At 44.5% G+C, this 15,611-nt stretch overlaps 2 protein-coding genes across 2 annotated transcripts; one reads left to right on the top strand and one right to left on the bottom strand.

Moving 5' to 3' along the window:
* Positions 1-2,167: 2,167 nt before the first annotated feature.
* Positions 2,168-7,207, top strand: LOC310949055 (high choriolytic enzyme 2-like; the record flags this gene model as incomplete). The annotated part of the gene is made up of 7 exons (XM_083916388.1): positions 2,168-2,236; positions 3,302-3,383; positions 3,660-3,815; positions 4,874-4,991; positions 6,128-6,306; positions 6,898-6,979; positions 7,075-7,207. 7 exons carry the CDS (start codon positions 2,168-2,170, stop codon positions 7,205-7,207), a joined length of 819 nt encoding a protein of 272 aa, XP_083772514.1.
* A 4,150-nt stretch (positions 7,208-11,357) lies between these two features.
* Positions 11,358-15,094, bottom strand: LOC310949054 (hatching enzyme 1.2-like; the record flags this gene model as incomplete). Its single annotated transcript, XM_083916387.1, has 7 exons — positions 11,358-11,484; positions 11,873-11,954; positions 12,134-12,312; positions 13,071-13,188; positions 13,277-13,429; positions 14,134-14,179; positions 15,029-15,094. 7 exons carry the CDS (start codon positions 15,092-15,094, stop codon positions 11,358-11,360), a joined length of 771 nt encoding a protein of 256 aa, XP_083772513.1.
* Positions 15,095-15,611: the final 517 nt, after the last annotated feature.

Here is a 15,611-nt window from a genome sequence, read left to right as displayed (position 1 = left end):
GGAGCCAGTTGAGGTGGTTCAGGATCATCTGGTAAGGATGAACCCTGGGCGCCTCCCTAGGGAGGTGTTCCAGGCACGTCCAGCTGGGAGGAGGCCTCGGGGAAGACCCAGGACCAGGTGGAGAGATTAGATCTCCACACTGGCCTGGGAACGCCTCAGGATCCCCCAGTTAGAGCTGGTTAATGTGGCCCGGGAAAGGGAAGTTTGGGGTCCCCTGCTAAAGCTGCTGCCCCTGAGACCCGACCCCGGATAAGAGGATGAAGATGAGATAAGAAATGAGGTGTTTGAGTTGGTTTAAAGTGATGATTTTGAGTCTGTTTGACCGTGTTTTGTGAATTATGTTTGAAATAAAGGACGTTAAAACTGCAGCAATCAGTGTTTTACCATCTGATTTGCTCTTAATTCTTCTTTTCTTATAATAAAGAACCAAATAAATGAATTTAACTTATGAGAAAACACTTATTTAACTACAGAAGTGCATGTTTTCCATCCAATTTCTGATTTCTCGTTTGTTTTAGGAGCTTGTGAACGTGTTAAATTTGTTTAAATGCAAATAAAGCTCCTGTGAGTAGCTTGATACGTGGCCATGTGCTAAAGCTAATTTACCATAAACAGAAGCTGCTGTGAAATGTTTACTCAGCCCATTATTTATCATTTCAGATCATTTCATCTCCGTCGTCGTCGTCGTCACGGGAGAATAACGTCCCTGATAAAACAGGGTTTCAGTAAATACAGGATGTTTAAATATTGGTTCATGCCATATCCTGCTGGACGTGTGCCACTACGCTGGAAGGGAGGCAGGGGACGTCAAAGTCAAACACATCAGAGGGCCAAAAAAACAAATCTGCTACGAGCCGAGGGCCGGACCGGTTCAATGTTTATTAAAACGTATTAAAATGATGCGTATAACTAACACAGTGTACTGTATTTTATTTAACGATTAAATGAATAACCCAGTATTTTTGTACGGCTCTGTCAGTGAATAATGAAGCCGAGGCGGCCCACTTGCGGCGCTGCAGTGAGTTTGCAGGGTACCGTTGCATTGTGGGTAATGTTGTTTTGGTGCGTGAAAAACACCAGCAGGCGGCTCTGGCGTGCGGGCCGGTTCTAACACTAAGGGCGCACTCACACTGTCCTTCTGTACCGGGCCAAAGACGGTTTTTCAGCTAAAGCCTGGTACCTTTAAGCAGTGTGAGTGCAACCGCTCCGCGCATAACAGCCGACAGCGGGCCATCCACGAAGGACCATGCGCGGACATTTAACAACAACAACAATGGCGGTGAAAGGTTCACGTTGGTGTGATGCGGAGGTGGAGTGTTTACTGCAGATTTGGTCGATGAAAAGATTCAAAAACAGTCGAGTTTTAGCGAATTAAGTAGAAATCTACGAACACAAACGGACAAAGTTTAACAAAACAAACACCTAAATGTGTAATTTGGATGTTTTCTTCCCGCTCGTCTGAAACAAAACAGCCCAAAATCTTAATCTTAATTCAGTGTTAAATTGTTAAAGTAACATTAGTGTTGGATAAATAATCTGTGTGCGAGCAGACGGAGGGTTCGCTGCGTCTGAGGCCGCCATTGTTCAACCATCACATCGGCCGAGGTTCATCGAGGCCAAACACGCTGAACGACCTCTCTGACACCTGAGGGATTGACTTGGCGCCGTTCCAGGTGACCTGCTGTCGACCTGTGACCTCTCCAAAACCCACAACGACCGCCCGCCCGCCTGCAGAGAGAACGCCTAATCCCAGAGCAGTTAGGGCGCTTAGCCAAGGTCAATATCAACCTGAAACACCTGCTTTGTTGTCCCGGATAAGTGCGGCCGAACGCTGTGTATCTGCCAAGGGTGGACCTCCGCGGAAGACGTGAAGAATCAACTTCTACCGAAGTTTGACAAGGTAAATATCGTCCTTTATGCGCAGGATTAGGGAGGTAACGCCCTGCGTGCGTTGCGCTGAAGGACGACCTCCGCACTCTGGCTATAAAAGAGGATGATGCACCTTCATAGAGCATCACATTCCTACTCTCCTCCCTGAAGAAGAAGAAGAAGAAGAGGTAAAGGTAAGTGAACGACACCGCCTGCTCCTGATGCTCCACGGGGCTCAGTTGTGTTTGGTGCTGACTGGTCGTTTTTTTTGTTCCAGCCTGCAACTTTGTTTGGTAACATGGCAGCGATGAAGTGCATCTTCGGCCTCCTGGCCCTGATGGCGGTCTCAGCCTGGACCGAGGCGGGGGTGAGTCCCACACAGATGCTCTTCAGGTCTCTCCAGGAACCGCGAAACTTTCACCGCAAAAGCTCGACTTGCATTAAAAATAGGACCACTTCGTTGCCGCCGTGCTCTACGGGGGAATTGTTGGGTCTCTGTAAATCCTAAATAAGTCACAGAGTGTGGTCTTTACCTACTCTGTAAAGTGTCCTGAGATAACTTTGGTTAGGATTTGGCACTGTAAATAAAACTGAATTGAATTGATTATCGTTCTTTAAATAGTTTTGCTTCTCTGACGACTTTAGGGGCAGGTTGTTGAGCCTTGTTTAAAACTGACGGACCAACCTCGACCCAAAGGTTTTACATTTAGGTGCATTTATGACACTATTATTATTATTATGGCTTAGGTTTATACAGCGCCTTTCTCAGCGCCCAAGGCGCTTTCACACAGACGTACACGGTGGTGGTGAACTACGCAGTAGTCACAGCTGCCCTGGGGCAGACTGACGGGAGCGTGGCAGCCAATCAGCGCCTACGGCCCCTCCACCACCTCCTCAAACATACAGCAGTCACACACGGGGCGAGGTGGGTGAAGTTGCCCAAGGACACAACGACCATGACACAGGTAGGGCAGGGCGGGGGTCAAAACGCCGACCCTTCGTACATTGGCTGACTCGCTCTACCAACTGAGCCACAGTCGCCCCATGCTACTCTACTGACAAAATGGAGCCATTTCGACGCCAAATAGCTAAATATCAACGCTAAATACACTCTCGTCAGGGTTGAAATGCCTGTAAAATATTCTATTTAGGAAGGCAAATCCATCCACATCAATTCACTCACCGAGACAAATTGAATTTACTTCATTTGAAAGAATATATTTAAAATAATTTACTCCGTATCAAAACTGCTTCCCAGGGAGTCCTTGCACTTGTATTAAAGCTGGAGAACGACGCGGTTAAAAGGTATAAAACAGGGACTACGTTCTGCTTTACGTGCACTTAGATGTGAAAGAAACGTACTTTTGCTTCTTGGTAACGTTCTTCTTTGACAAACATCACGGAAACACTTTTGGTCGCTTTCCGTTTGCAGGTCGTGATGCAAGAGAGCGACGGCGCCGATGCTGATGACCTGACCGTCACAGAGCAGCTGGAGAACGCCAACAAGGATCTCAGTAAGTGACACATCCAGACTTAGAGCCGGGCTTTGGGATTGAAATAGTCCCAATTTAGCATTGTAACCAAGTGTAATTTTTACTTTTCTCGTCAGATTACATCTTTGCTTTGAAGCTAAAAGTCTTCCTGGATGTTTGTTTTTTAACTCTTTTCTCTAACAAGAGTTTAAATCTCAACAGATCACGGTCATGATTATGTATTTGTGCGCTTTGAACCCCTGATGTTATGCACATGATGTCATTTCATTTCTATCTCTTCTTCCCTACGCTCTGCAGACCGCAACCGCGACGGCATCGAGATAAACGGTGACATCGCCCTGCCCCGTCTGTCCTCCCTGAGAAATGCTGACCCCTGCGTCCGTAACGGTTGCAAATGGCCCAAAGCCACCGACGGAAAGGTCTACGTCCCCTACACCATCGCCAACCAATACTGTAAGTCCCTCCAGTACCCCCCCCCCCCCCCCGCCCCCTGTACGTTTAAAATGTTTCTTTTAACGGACACAGCTGGTGATTACTTATGTTCTTCTTTTTGCAAATGACCCCCATGAAAAGTTTATTTTGACACTTTCCTGCGGTCCCAAAAACTCACTAGAGCACCAAACGTGGATTAATCCGCCGCTGAAAATAGTCCCTAAGAGTCGCACTATTTTCTCCTGTTTGAGTTTAATAAAAGTGACCGGTTTTAGGAAATGACTGACCTTTTTTTAACGAAATTAAACTATATATGTCACGTGGGGTGTCGGGGAATACACGGAGGATTGGACCCGGATGCAGACACTGAACTCAGGAGACGGTATTAACAAATTTAATACACTTATTTACAAAAAGGTGCTTTAAAAACAAGAAGAGGAGTGATACAAACTGACACGAGGAATGGACACAAGAGGACAGGTACGCAGGGAGACATCAGGGTGTATAGAGGTTCTGATCCGGCACCGAATGAGGCTCAGGACCGGGTTAATATACAGCGTGGCAGGTGTTCAATGCTAACGAGACACACCTGCCAGGGAAACAAGCTAAAACCAAGAAAAACGCAGACAGAGGGAAACAACAACAACGACTAAAGACGGAGAGGGAGACTGTCCTGAACCCATCACGACACTATATACGTGACTATGTGCAGGATGTAATGGCAACTAGCCCGTTCCAAGCGCGGAGTAGACGCTACAGGGATCCTCAGCTAATGTTAAAACATTGTTTGGTTTGTCCTTTCTGGGCTCCTGTAGACACACGGACGGCTCTGTGGTCGTTCCAAGCTAACGAAAACACAACGATTAGGACTTTCAGGTGATTAAACACTGATAAAATGACAGTTATGAGTGTTATATTCCTTTTCCACCAATAAATCCCCCTAAATTCACTCACTGGTCCATTCAAAGGTTGACACGTTGGACCTGACGTTGTTATTGGTTTTGATCTTTTCTCAGGATTGTGAACGACTGAATATGAATAAATGTCCCTCTCTGGCTTCTGTTTTTCACCTCCTGCAGCCTCCAAGGAGCTGGATGTCATCAAGAGAGGCCTCAACTCCTTCTCCTACTCCACCTGCATTCGCTTCTACCCGCGCTCCAACGAGAGGGACTACCTCTCCATCCAGTCTCTGGACGGGTACGTACGGGACGATGCGATCCGACGATTCACCGTGACGTCACAACGATAATATTCGTTCTTCCCGGCGGCAAAAGCCGATCTCCGATGGCACCACTAGCGAACAAGCTCGTGTCCGTGTCATTTAACCGGAGGAAATGGCTCAAATTACTGGGCGGTCTGCACCGAAGTGGAAGTAGAATTTATTTACACACTTCTAAGAATCTCCAAGTGAAGTTTCATATTTGGACACGAGCGTTTCCGTGTCAGATTAGTAAAATAAAGTGACTTTAATGAGAGACAGCAGTCAGGACGCTTGGGCGACGCTCAGCCTGAGCGGCTCAGGTGGTGCTTTACATTCAACATGGAAATGAAGAAGACTTTACGGTTTATTTTGGAGCTGTTAAAGCATGGGCTTTTATTGTGAAGGTCTGAAGTTTGGTCCTGGATGTTCGGACAACATTGATGTTAATGTGGAAAACAAGCAGCTCCCATTGTTTACGGCTAAAGGGTTAGCACACGGCTAATTCAGCGGTGTTAGCGTCCTTTTGACCACTCTGGTTCACACAAAGATAAATCAGGCCTTTAACACGATATTTGGTTACAAAGAGAAGAAGTTAGACTTTAGTTTAACTCCATTAAATTAGCTCTAAACATCACACCATCATTTATAGTCGTAGGTTTAACAGAAGTTTGATAGGAATTTAGCCAAAAACTGTCCGACTGGAGACACAGATCTGTTCCCTGTGAGAAAACGTCTCCACAAACACGATGACGGAGGTTTGGTTCCCAGTCTGCCCCGTTAGAAGAGGCGACTCCTCCCCCAAAGTCTCGCTATCTTGTCTGTAGCACTACTTCTGACACAACACATTTTCATGTTTCACTGTGTAAAACTGTTTTAAAAGGCGGCTTCAGGTCAGTGAAGCTGCTCACGTGTCTTGACGCCATTCTGCCGTATATAGTCTTCAGTATGGGGTTTCGTTTGCACGTGTCAGTGACAACTTTACCCAGAACGACATAGTTTAAAGCCTAATCCACTTTTGCAAATGTATTTTTTTTCTGCCTTTCATCCACATGCAAACAGTGTTTTTATGTTTTCATTTGAGTTTTGCTGGCAGGCACCACTGTTACTGACTTGTTGATTGACTGTTCTCTAGATGCTACTCCTACGTGGGACGCCAGGGCAACGCCCAGACCGTGTCTCTGAGCCGTCAGGGCTGCATTTACTACGGGACCGTCCAGCACGAGCTGCTCCACGCCCTGGGCTTCAACCACGAGCAGTGTCGCTCTGACAGGGACCAGCACATCCGGGTCCTGACCCAGAACATCATCAAAGGTAAAGAAACAGACTCATCACATTTAGATTACTACACTGTCTCACCCCTTTCCCCCTCTTCCGGCGCAAGTTGTTGTCGAGTTCTTATGTTGTAAGGTGCGCTCATATGTGCTTATGTTGCTGAGGATTTTTGGGGGGGCCCAACACCGTATTTCCCACAGGAGCATAGGCTGGGAGCCTATGCAAAATGACTTTAACAGATTAATAGACCCTTGTAACTATTTATCCAAGTTACTAAAGTCCAACCTAGCAACTATACCAAGTGCACTGATCAAAAAGAGGGGAGCTGCCGTTAACGGGCGTGGCCGGCGTGGATGCTTGGTTCGGGGCTTTTCAACCAGGTGCCATACCGGAGCAGGCAGGGTAGACGTCCGTGTGAAGGTAGTTAGAAGCTAGGCGTGTCTCCTCGCCACAGACGGGGGTTTTAATCTCGCTGTTCTTGTCACTGATTCTGAGTCTGACTCTAGATTTCTCCTAAATTCGCCAAAAGTTAGCATTAGAAAACGCCTCATTTGCATTTTACAACATAACATTTTTATAAAATTGACTGTACTCAAGTATAAGAGCTTGATTCTTCGTCCATCTCTGCAGGTCAGGCGTACAACTTCAACAAGATCAACACTCTGAACCAGGGGACCCCGTACGACTACGACTCCGTCATGCACTACGGCAGGTCAGTTGACCCCCAGTTACTCCAGTTATCTTTCTGATATAGCGGGACGATGTACCTTTAATTGACTGATCGCTATGTTCGTCTTCTCCTTCCAGGCTGGCTTTCTCCAAAGACAACTACAACCCCACCATGGTGGCTATTCCCAACCCCAACGCCGTCTTTGGTACGGCCAGGCAGATGAGCCAGAACGACATCAACCGCATCAACCTGCTGTACTGCAGGAACTAGATCATCGCCCATCGTTGGGTCAACGCAGCTCCACGACGGATGCATTAATCAATAATTACCCATATCTCTTCTCTAAAGTCTGACTTAATGTGAGCAAAGGGTTTTTCCTGTTGGCTCAAAGGTGGTGGGAATCAAATTTACTTTAACCAATAAATATTAATGTAAGACATTTCTGTTTGCTGTCTCGTTATTTAACCCTCCTGTTATCCTTGGGGTCAATTTGACCCAATTCAATGTTTAACATCTCTAAAAACACGGTTGACATCTGGTTTTTTTGCTTCATATTTAATGACTTTTACTAATTTTGTAAGGACAACTGGGAAAACCTAAAGGTGACACTGACCCTGTTCACGCCACTGTCCTTGATATTGGACATTTGATTTCATGTCCAAATATTATAGATAACAAAAAATAGTCCTTACAAATGATGTACTTACTTTAAAACACACAAACAAAGATCCCTCGATCCAATGTCAGGTGCATCTGTACGATAATTAATTGTGTTTTCTGTATATTTCCCAAGTCACGTTATAGGTATTCTGGATGTGTGTGTGTAAGAAGGTGTTTGGTGCTGTGTTTAATTTAAAATGTTATTTAGGCCGTCAACAAATACCCTCAGAGTACCAGACATAAAAACTTAAGTAACAACTTTGATTATGATCATTTTCTGGATGTTTAAATTGTTAGGGTCAAATTGACCTCAAGGATAAAAAGGGTTAGTAAAATTTGAGGGTGACAGGAGGGTTAAAAAGTTAATTTTGCTGCTTCTTTAAACACTGTGGAGAAAATGATTTGAGATATAAATAAACTGTTGCAGTTGATAAGACCGCCTCGATGCCAGGTGCTTATTCCCATGGTGCTGTTTACTAAAGAGAGTCTACATTTAAACAGTTGTACTTGTTGTTAGCACATCGGATAAGTCATCTCATCTCATCTCATCTTCAGCCTCTTATCCGGGGTCGGGTCGTGGGGGCAGCAGCTTTAGCAGTGGACCCCAAACTTCCCTTTCCTGGGCCACATTAACCAGCTCTAACTGGGGGATCCTGAGGCGTTCCCAGGCCAGTGTGGAGATCTAATCTCTCCACCTGGTCCTGGGTCTTCCCCGAGCCCTCCTCCCAGCTGGACGTGCCTGGAACACCTCCCTAGGGAGGCGCCCAGGGTTCATCCTTACCAGATGATCCTGAACCACCTCAACTGGCTCCTTTCAACACAAAGGAGCCGTGGCTCTACTCCGAGTTCCTCACGGATGCTGAACTTCTCACCCTCTCTCTAAGGGAGACTCCAGACCCCCTCCTGAGGAAACACATTTTGGCCGTTTGTACCCGTGACCTGGTTCTTTGGGTCCTGACCCAGCTTTCATGACCACAGGTGAGGGTAGGAACCAGGACTGAGCGGTAGATCCAGAGCTTTGCCTTCCTCAGTTCTCTTTTCATCACAACGGTGCGGTAGAGCGACTGCAGCTCCGCCCCCGCTGCTCCGATTCTCCGGCCAAACTCACGCTCCATCGTCCTCCTTCCTCACGGATGGCTGAACTTCTCCCTCTTGTTGTTAACACATCTGATTATTAATGATCATAAATGCTCAAATTAGTAAGTCCATATTACTTTATCTTTGAGTTAGGAATATTTAAAAAATACGTTTACATTTTATGAGTTGTCCCTCCATTTCCCCTTAGTGAAGCCCATTTCTGCCAATGTGATGAAAAAAAAAATAGATTATCAAAAATCCCTGCGTATTTCAAACCCAGTAACACGCTCAGACAGAGACTAGTTCATCCCAAGGACAGAACACCACACACCCACAAGAGCAACCTGGTTTATGCTGTTAATGCAACGAGGAATGCAAAGATCTCTACACTGGAGAAACAAAACAACCACTGCATAAAAGCATGGACACAGGAGAGCTAACTCCTCAGGTCCGGACTCTGCTGTCCACTTACACCTCAAGGAGAAAGCCCACTCCTTTGATGACAACAGTGTCCACATCCTGCACAGAGAGGACAGATGGTGAGGAAGAGGAGTAAAAGAAGCCATCTATGCAAAAGTAGAGAAACCGTCGCTAAACAGAGGAGGAGGTCTGAGACTCCACTTATCTCCAGTTTACAATGCTGCCCTTTCATCCCTTCATTCAACGATCTAACCTCAAAGAACGACTGTTCACACATGTCCTCCTGTGACTCCAACGACTGTCGTTCAGACTCAATAGAGCTCTAACGAAGTCGAAACCAACTGCCCACCAACGACTGTCACTCTAACGACGGTCGTTGGCACTGGGAGCACAAAGGGTTTCAGTGACATCATCGGCCTCGTGAGAGGTTAAATACCTGGATCTCGCACCAGCTAGTTGGACCAGTCCCAGCCTGGTCCTGGTCCTGGTCCTGGTCCTGGTCCTGGTCCAGTCCCAGCCTGGTCAGATGCGTACATGAACTGATGAAGCCTCTTGGATGAGAGGTGAAACGTCTTCCTAGACAAATAACCAAGTCCAGTTGTTTTGGACTGAAGTTGCTTTGGGGAGAACGACGACCTGGACACATGAGAACATTCACAGTATTATTATAATTAGAAACTTTCTCAAAATAATTCAATTCAATTTTAATTAATCAACAGTTGTCTCAAGACACTTCACAGATACAGAAGACTTATTCGTGATTTACAAAGACCCAACATTTCCCCCATGAGCAGCAATAAGTTGCGTTATCTGTAATAATAATAAAGAGAAACTTTTTCAAAATAATGACTTAGTGTCTCATCTTTAGTGAGTATCTCAAACTATTTCTCAAAATAAAGACTTACAGTGCTGGTTTTGCATCTATTTCTAATAATTTAGCATCTTTTTGTGGTGGTTTTGCATCTTTTTTTAGTCATTTTGCATCTTTTTGTGGTGGTTTTGCACCATTTTTAGTCATTTTGCATCTTTTTGTGAAGGTTTGCATCTATTTTTAGTCATTTTGCATCTTTTTGTGGTGGTTTTGCATCTTTTTTTTAGTAATTTTGCATCTTTTTGTGGTGGTTTTGCATCTATTTTTAGTCATTTTGCATCTTTTTGTGGTGGTTTTGCATCTTTTTTTTAGTCATTTTGCATCTTTTTGTGAAGGTTTGCATCTATTTTTAGTCATTTTGCATCTTTTTGTGGTGGTTTTGCATCTTTTTTTTAGTAATTTTGCATCTTTTTGTGGTGGTTTTGCATCTATTTTTAGTCATTTTGCATCTTTTTGTGGTGGTTTTGCATCTTTTTTTAGTCATTTTGCATCTTTTTGTGGTGGTTTTGCATCTTTTTTTAGTCATTTTGCATCTTTTTGTGGTGGTTTTGCATCTGTTTTTAGTCATTTTGCATCTTTTTGTGGTGGTTTTGCACCATTTTTAGTCATTTTGCATCTTTTTGTGAAGGTTTGCATCTATTTTTAGTCATTTTGCATCTTTTTGTGGTGGTTTTGCATCTTTTTTTTAGTAATTTTGCATCTTTTTGTGGTGGTTTTGCATCTATTTTTAGTCATTTTGCATCTTTTTGTGGTGGTTTTGCATCTTTTTTTTAGTCATTTTGCATCTTTTTGTGAAGGTTTGCATCTATTTTTAGTCATTTTGCATCTTTTTGTGGTGGTTTTGCATCTTTTTTTTAGTAATTTTGCATCTTTTTGTGGTGGTTTTGCATCTATTTTTAGTCATTTTGCATCTTTTTGTGGTGGTTTTGCATCTTTTTTTTAGTAATTTTGCATCTTTTTGTGGTGGTTTTGCATCTATTTTTAGTCATTTTGCATCTTTTTGTGGTGGTTTTGCATCTTTTTTTTAGTAATTTTGCATCTTTTTGTGGTGGTTTTGCAGCTATTTTGTGGTGGTTTTGCATCTTTTTCTGCTCATTCGTGTGTCTTTGTTGTCTCCATGTGTTCATTCCATTTTCAGTTGTTTTTTACAGTAAGACAGTAAACACACACACAGGAATGAACAAACTCAAGGAACTGTGTCTTTAAATGCATATTTATTGATGACTTATTGAAGATGTTTCTCTTCCTGAAGTATTCTCCGCATCATCTCATCCATCTGTTTAAAGAGTTAAAGAGTCACAGGTTTAAACAACATCGTCATATAAATAATAAATATATTTTAGATCATAATAAAGAAATAATATATTTGTTGTGGTTTTACCTGCAGACTGTTCAGCATTCGTACAGCCTGTTGAGCCTGATGATGTCCTTCTGGCTCATCTCGGACGCCATGCCGAACTGAACGCTGGCGTCAGGGATGGCCACCAAGGTGGGCCGGTTGTTCTTAGAGAAAGCGTACCTGAAACCACAAGAAGCAGAACATTTAAGGTGACATTCATTGCCTAAACCTTCCAGTCGCGAGTCGCTCTGAGAAATGAAACACAACACGTCTTTACCCCTAGAGCAATTTAGGGATGAAATATAATTGGGGGCTCGTCCGGGATCTGAACCCCGGTGCTATCGCCCCTAGATCACATACAAGGATGTAGATTAGTTAGAAAAATTATTAATCAGCATAAACACTGATAACAAGTCAGGTAAAACACCATTTTAGTGGTTTTAGGGAATGTTCTGGTGCAGGAACAAGGCTGATATTAGCATCAAACGAGCTTACAGCGTTTTATTGCGTTATTATTTGTACAACACATCTTCTTTGTAGCGTCCATGTTTGTTTTGGCGTTACTTACTGGTGGTAATGCATGACGGAGCCGTAGTCATAGGAGGTTCTCTGGTTCAGGGTGTTGATTTTATCAAAGTTGTGCTCCAGTCCTGAAGGTTTGAACAGAAAAAACAGAGTTATTGGAAGCTCCACACGAGTCTGTATTCATTAATAACCTATGGCTTAAATCCCTCTACCTGTGGTTACATATATAGTTGTGAAAGGAGTAGTCTGACATTTTGAGAATGTGTTTTACAGATGGTTATGAGCCATGAACTAAAGTGCAAACCAGAGATGACGTTGTCCAGCACAACGCGGATGTACTGGTCGCGGTCAGAGCGTTTCTGCTCGTGGTGGAAGCCCAGCGCGTGGAGCACCTCGTGCTGGACGGTGTGGTGGTAAACGCAGCCTGAACGTGAAAGAGACAGATCCTGCCCGTAGCCGAGGCGGCCGATGAAGGAGTAGCACCTGTGACGATTCAGGACGGATGTCAGTCTATTTACTGTTGTTGTTGTTGTAGCAAACAGGATTATGCATCAAAATAAAGAAAGCAACCCTAGAGTCAACCCTGCCACCTGGTTTATTCATAAACTAAACTAAACTAAATGATAATACACCGGAATCCACTTGTAAACTAGTAATCATTATTTAGTACCATGTCATTCCTAGGGGAGGGGGTTACTAAAGGAAAAGTGGAACAAATTTAGGATGTGTTTTCCACACTACTTGCTCCTCAGTGGTGCAGGAAGTGTTCAAATCCTGTACTGAATATGTACTAAAGAGCTTCCCATAGTGTACTAAATACTACTACCCTGCAGTGAAAAAGTATTCAAAGTAAAAGCACTCCATGCAGAACACCGCCATCTAGTGTCTTAAGATTGTAGTCGCAACAACAAAACATAACTCCAGCAGTCGGGTTGCCAGGTTGGTCAGGCCCGGCCCAGTAGCTACAGGAGACCGGAGTCTGTTTGAACCTGTTTGAACCCTAACCCGCCGGCAAATCACGCCATAAAAACAAGGATTAGAGGAGCTTGACTGACAGTTAGCGTTAGCCATTTACCCAGTAACCCATTAGCCCTTAGCTGTTAGCATTAGCCGTTAGCCCTTAGCGTTAGTCGTTACAGTCTTAATGGCGTATTTGATGTATATTCATGCCGAAAAAAGACCACGAAATGCAAAATACCCTGGAATTACACTTTAAGTTATTCAATAAGTCTGCTACTCACCCGTTAAGGGACCGGATGTTCAGGTAGTCTCTCTGGTTGGTGAATTTGACAAAGCGGAGACAAGAGACTTCGTGGAAGGACTGCAGACCGCGCTCGATGATCGACACCTCCCGCTGGGCTGCACAAGAAAAAAAAAATCACTTTGAAACTGATGCGAAACAAGAACGACATGATTGCCTTTGAAGCCAAATCTGAACTTGACTCACTGAACACTCTGGAGATAACGTAGGGTACGTAGACCTTCCCGTCGGCGGACTTGGGCCACATGCAGCCTCTGGAGGTGCAGGGGTCAGCGTTCCTCTCGGCGGCCGACTCGTACGCGACATCGTCCTCCACGTACGGCTCATCGGGAGAACGCACTGCAGCACGCAAGGAACACCTTATCACTAATTCATACATCCATTGATTGGATCAGATTGGTTGCGGTTTTGTGCTGGTTACAGGATTAAGAACGGAAGTCATGGATATTTCATATAAACATGTTCTTCTAAGTGAAGGAGTTCAAGTTCCTCGGGATCTTGTTCACGAGTGAGGGGACGATGGAGCGTGAGTTTGGCCGGAGAATCGGAGCAGCGGGGGCGGAGCTGCAGTCGCTCTACCGCACCGTTGTGACCAAAAGAGAGCTGAGGAAGACAAAGCTCTGGATCTACCCTCAGTCCTGGTTCCTACCCTCACCTGTGGTCATGAAAGCTGGGTCAGGAACCAAAGAACCAGGTCCAGGTACAAGCGGCCGAAATGGGTTTTCTCAGGATATATTAGATCTCCACACTGGCCTGGGAACGCCTCGGGATCCCCCAGTTAGAGCTGGTTAATGTGGCCCGGGAAAGGGAAGTTTGGGGTCCCCTGCTAAAGCTGCTGCCCCCGAGACCCGACCCCGGATAAGAGGCTGAAGATGAGATGAGGTGTGATGTTCTTCTTAGACAAGAAGTAAATTAATAAATTAAATTCAGTGTTTTCCCATCAGATTTTTATCCCTGGAAGCAGAATTCGGAGCTTCATGTTGGAATAAAAGAATAAAACCAACAAATGAACTTTAAACTAAACTTTAGAAAGAGATCCTCACCAACGTCCCTGTTTGCTCTCTCGATCCGCTCTGAAGCCGTCAAAGCCTGAGCGACCTGTGGGGAAATCAATATTATATATATAAACATATATATAGTATATGAGAAGTTAATAAGACACAGGGTATTTCATTCAGATAAAAAATAAAAGTGCAAACTTACAGAATCAGACGTTTCCCAGAATTTAAATATCAGGAGAAAAAGACAGAAAAACAACTTTAGACTCAAGTCTCAGATGGAAATGTTGCACTTTTTAACAGATAAACAGTTACTTTTTTACATTAAGTTAATGCAAAATAAAGTTTTTATTTGCATTATTAAAGATTAAACCAGTGCTTTTACAGAACAGCAGAGTCTCGACTGGGACTCTGCTGTTAAGAACGTTTTTCTCTGGATGTTCAACGAGGAGGTCCGACGCCAGACAACAACTTTATTTTACTTTAATGAACTGAACCTGAACTCTACTACGGGCATTCCTGTTCCTACGTCACAACGTTCCCATTCAGAAGCTCTGACTTTGACTTTTGATGCTTTAACATTGATCAGATTTTAAGGACAGGACTTTTACGTGTAACAGAGTATTTGTTGGTTCAGGATCATCTGGTAAGGATGAACCCTGGGCGCCTCCCTAGGGAGGTGTTCCAGGCACGTCCAGCTGGGAGGAGGCCTCGGGGAAGACCCAGGACCAGGTGGGGAGATTATATCTCCACACTGGCCTGGGAACGCCTCGGGATCCCCCAGTTAGAGCTGGTTAATGTGGCCCGGGAAAGGGAAGTTTGGGGTCCCCTGCTGGAGCTGCTGCGCCCACGACCCGACCCCGGATAAACGGTTGAAAATGAGATGAGATGAGATTATTTGCACATTAAAGTTTCACATTTTGACGTGAGCAGGTCTCACCTCCTCCTCAGCCCACGCTGAGACAGCCACCAGGACCACAAGGCCCAGAATGCACCTCACCTTCATGTCAACAAACAACCTGCAGCAACACACAAACATTTCCATGTGGTTATAAATCAGATTCATGCATTAGATGGTTAAAAAACAGTGTTGATGAGAAAGCACACTTACTGTTATCTGAGCGGGGGGAAACAGAGCGAGTGAGAGGCGCAGCATCACGTTATAAAGCATCACCTGCACCGGGGAAACTCCTTTTAAGGGTATTTAGGTGTTTGGAAAGTGAGTGGAAACAGAATTTAGCGCCTGATAAGAACGTTTCACCTTGATGCCACATGTGTGTTCCCATAACGAGAGACGTTCTTTTTAATCTTGTTTGATTTGGCGTCAAAGAACAGCGAGCGTGCTTTTCGCATTCATCGGAAACAGGAGGATTTATAATGTTACTTTATTATTTATCAGTTTAATTTCACTCTGGCACAAAACTGTCCTCAAGTATTCAAATATTTGACTTAAGTAGAAGTTGCCGTAGAGCCGTGGATCGGATTACTGAACGGACTTCCCGGGCACGGGGACCCTGACTCAT

This window comes from Echiichthys vipera (genome assembly GCF_963691815.1).
Source record: "Echiichthys vipera genome assembly, chromosome: 7".
Taxonomy (NCBI): Eukaryota; Metazoa; Chordata; class Actinopteri; order Perciformes; family Trachinidae; genus Echiichthys; species Echiichthys vipera.
This window is presented reverse-complemented; position numbering and strand designations above follow the sequence as displayed.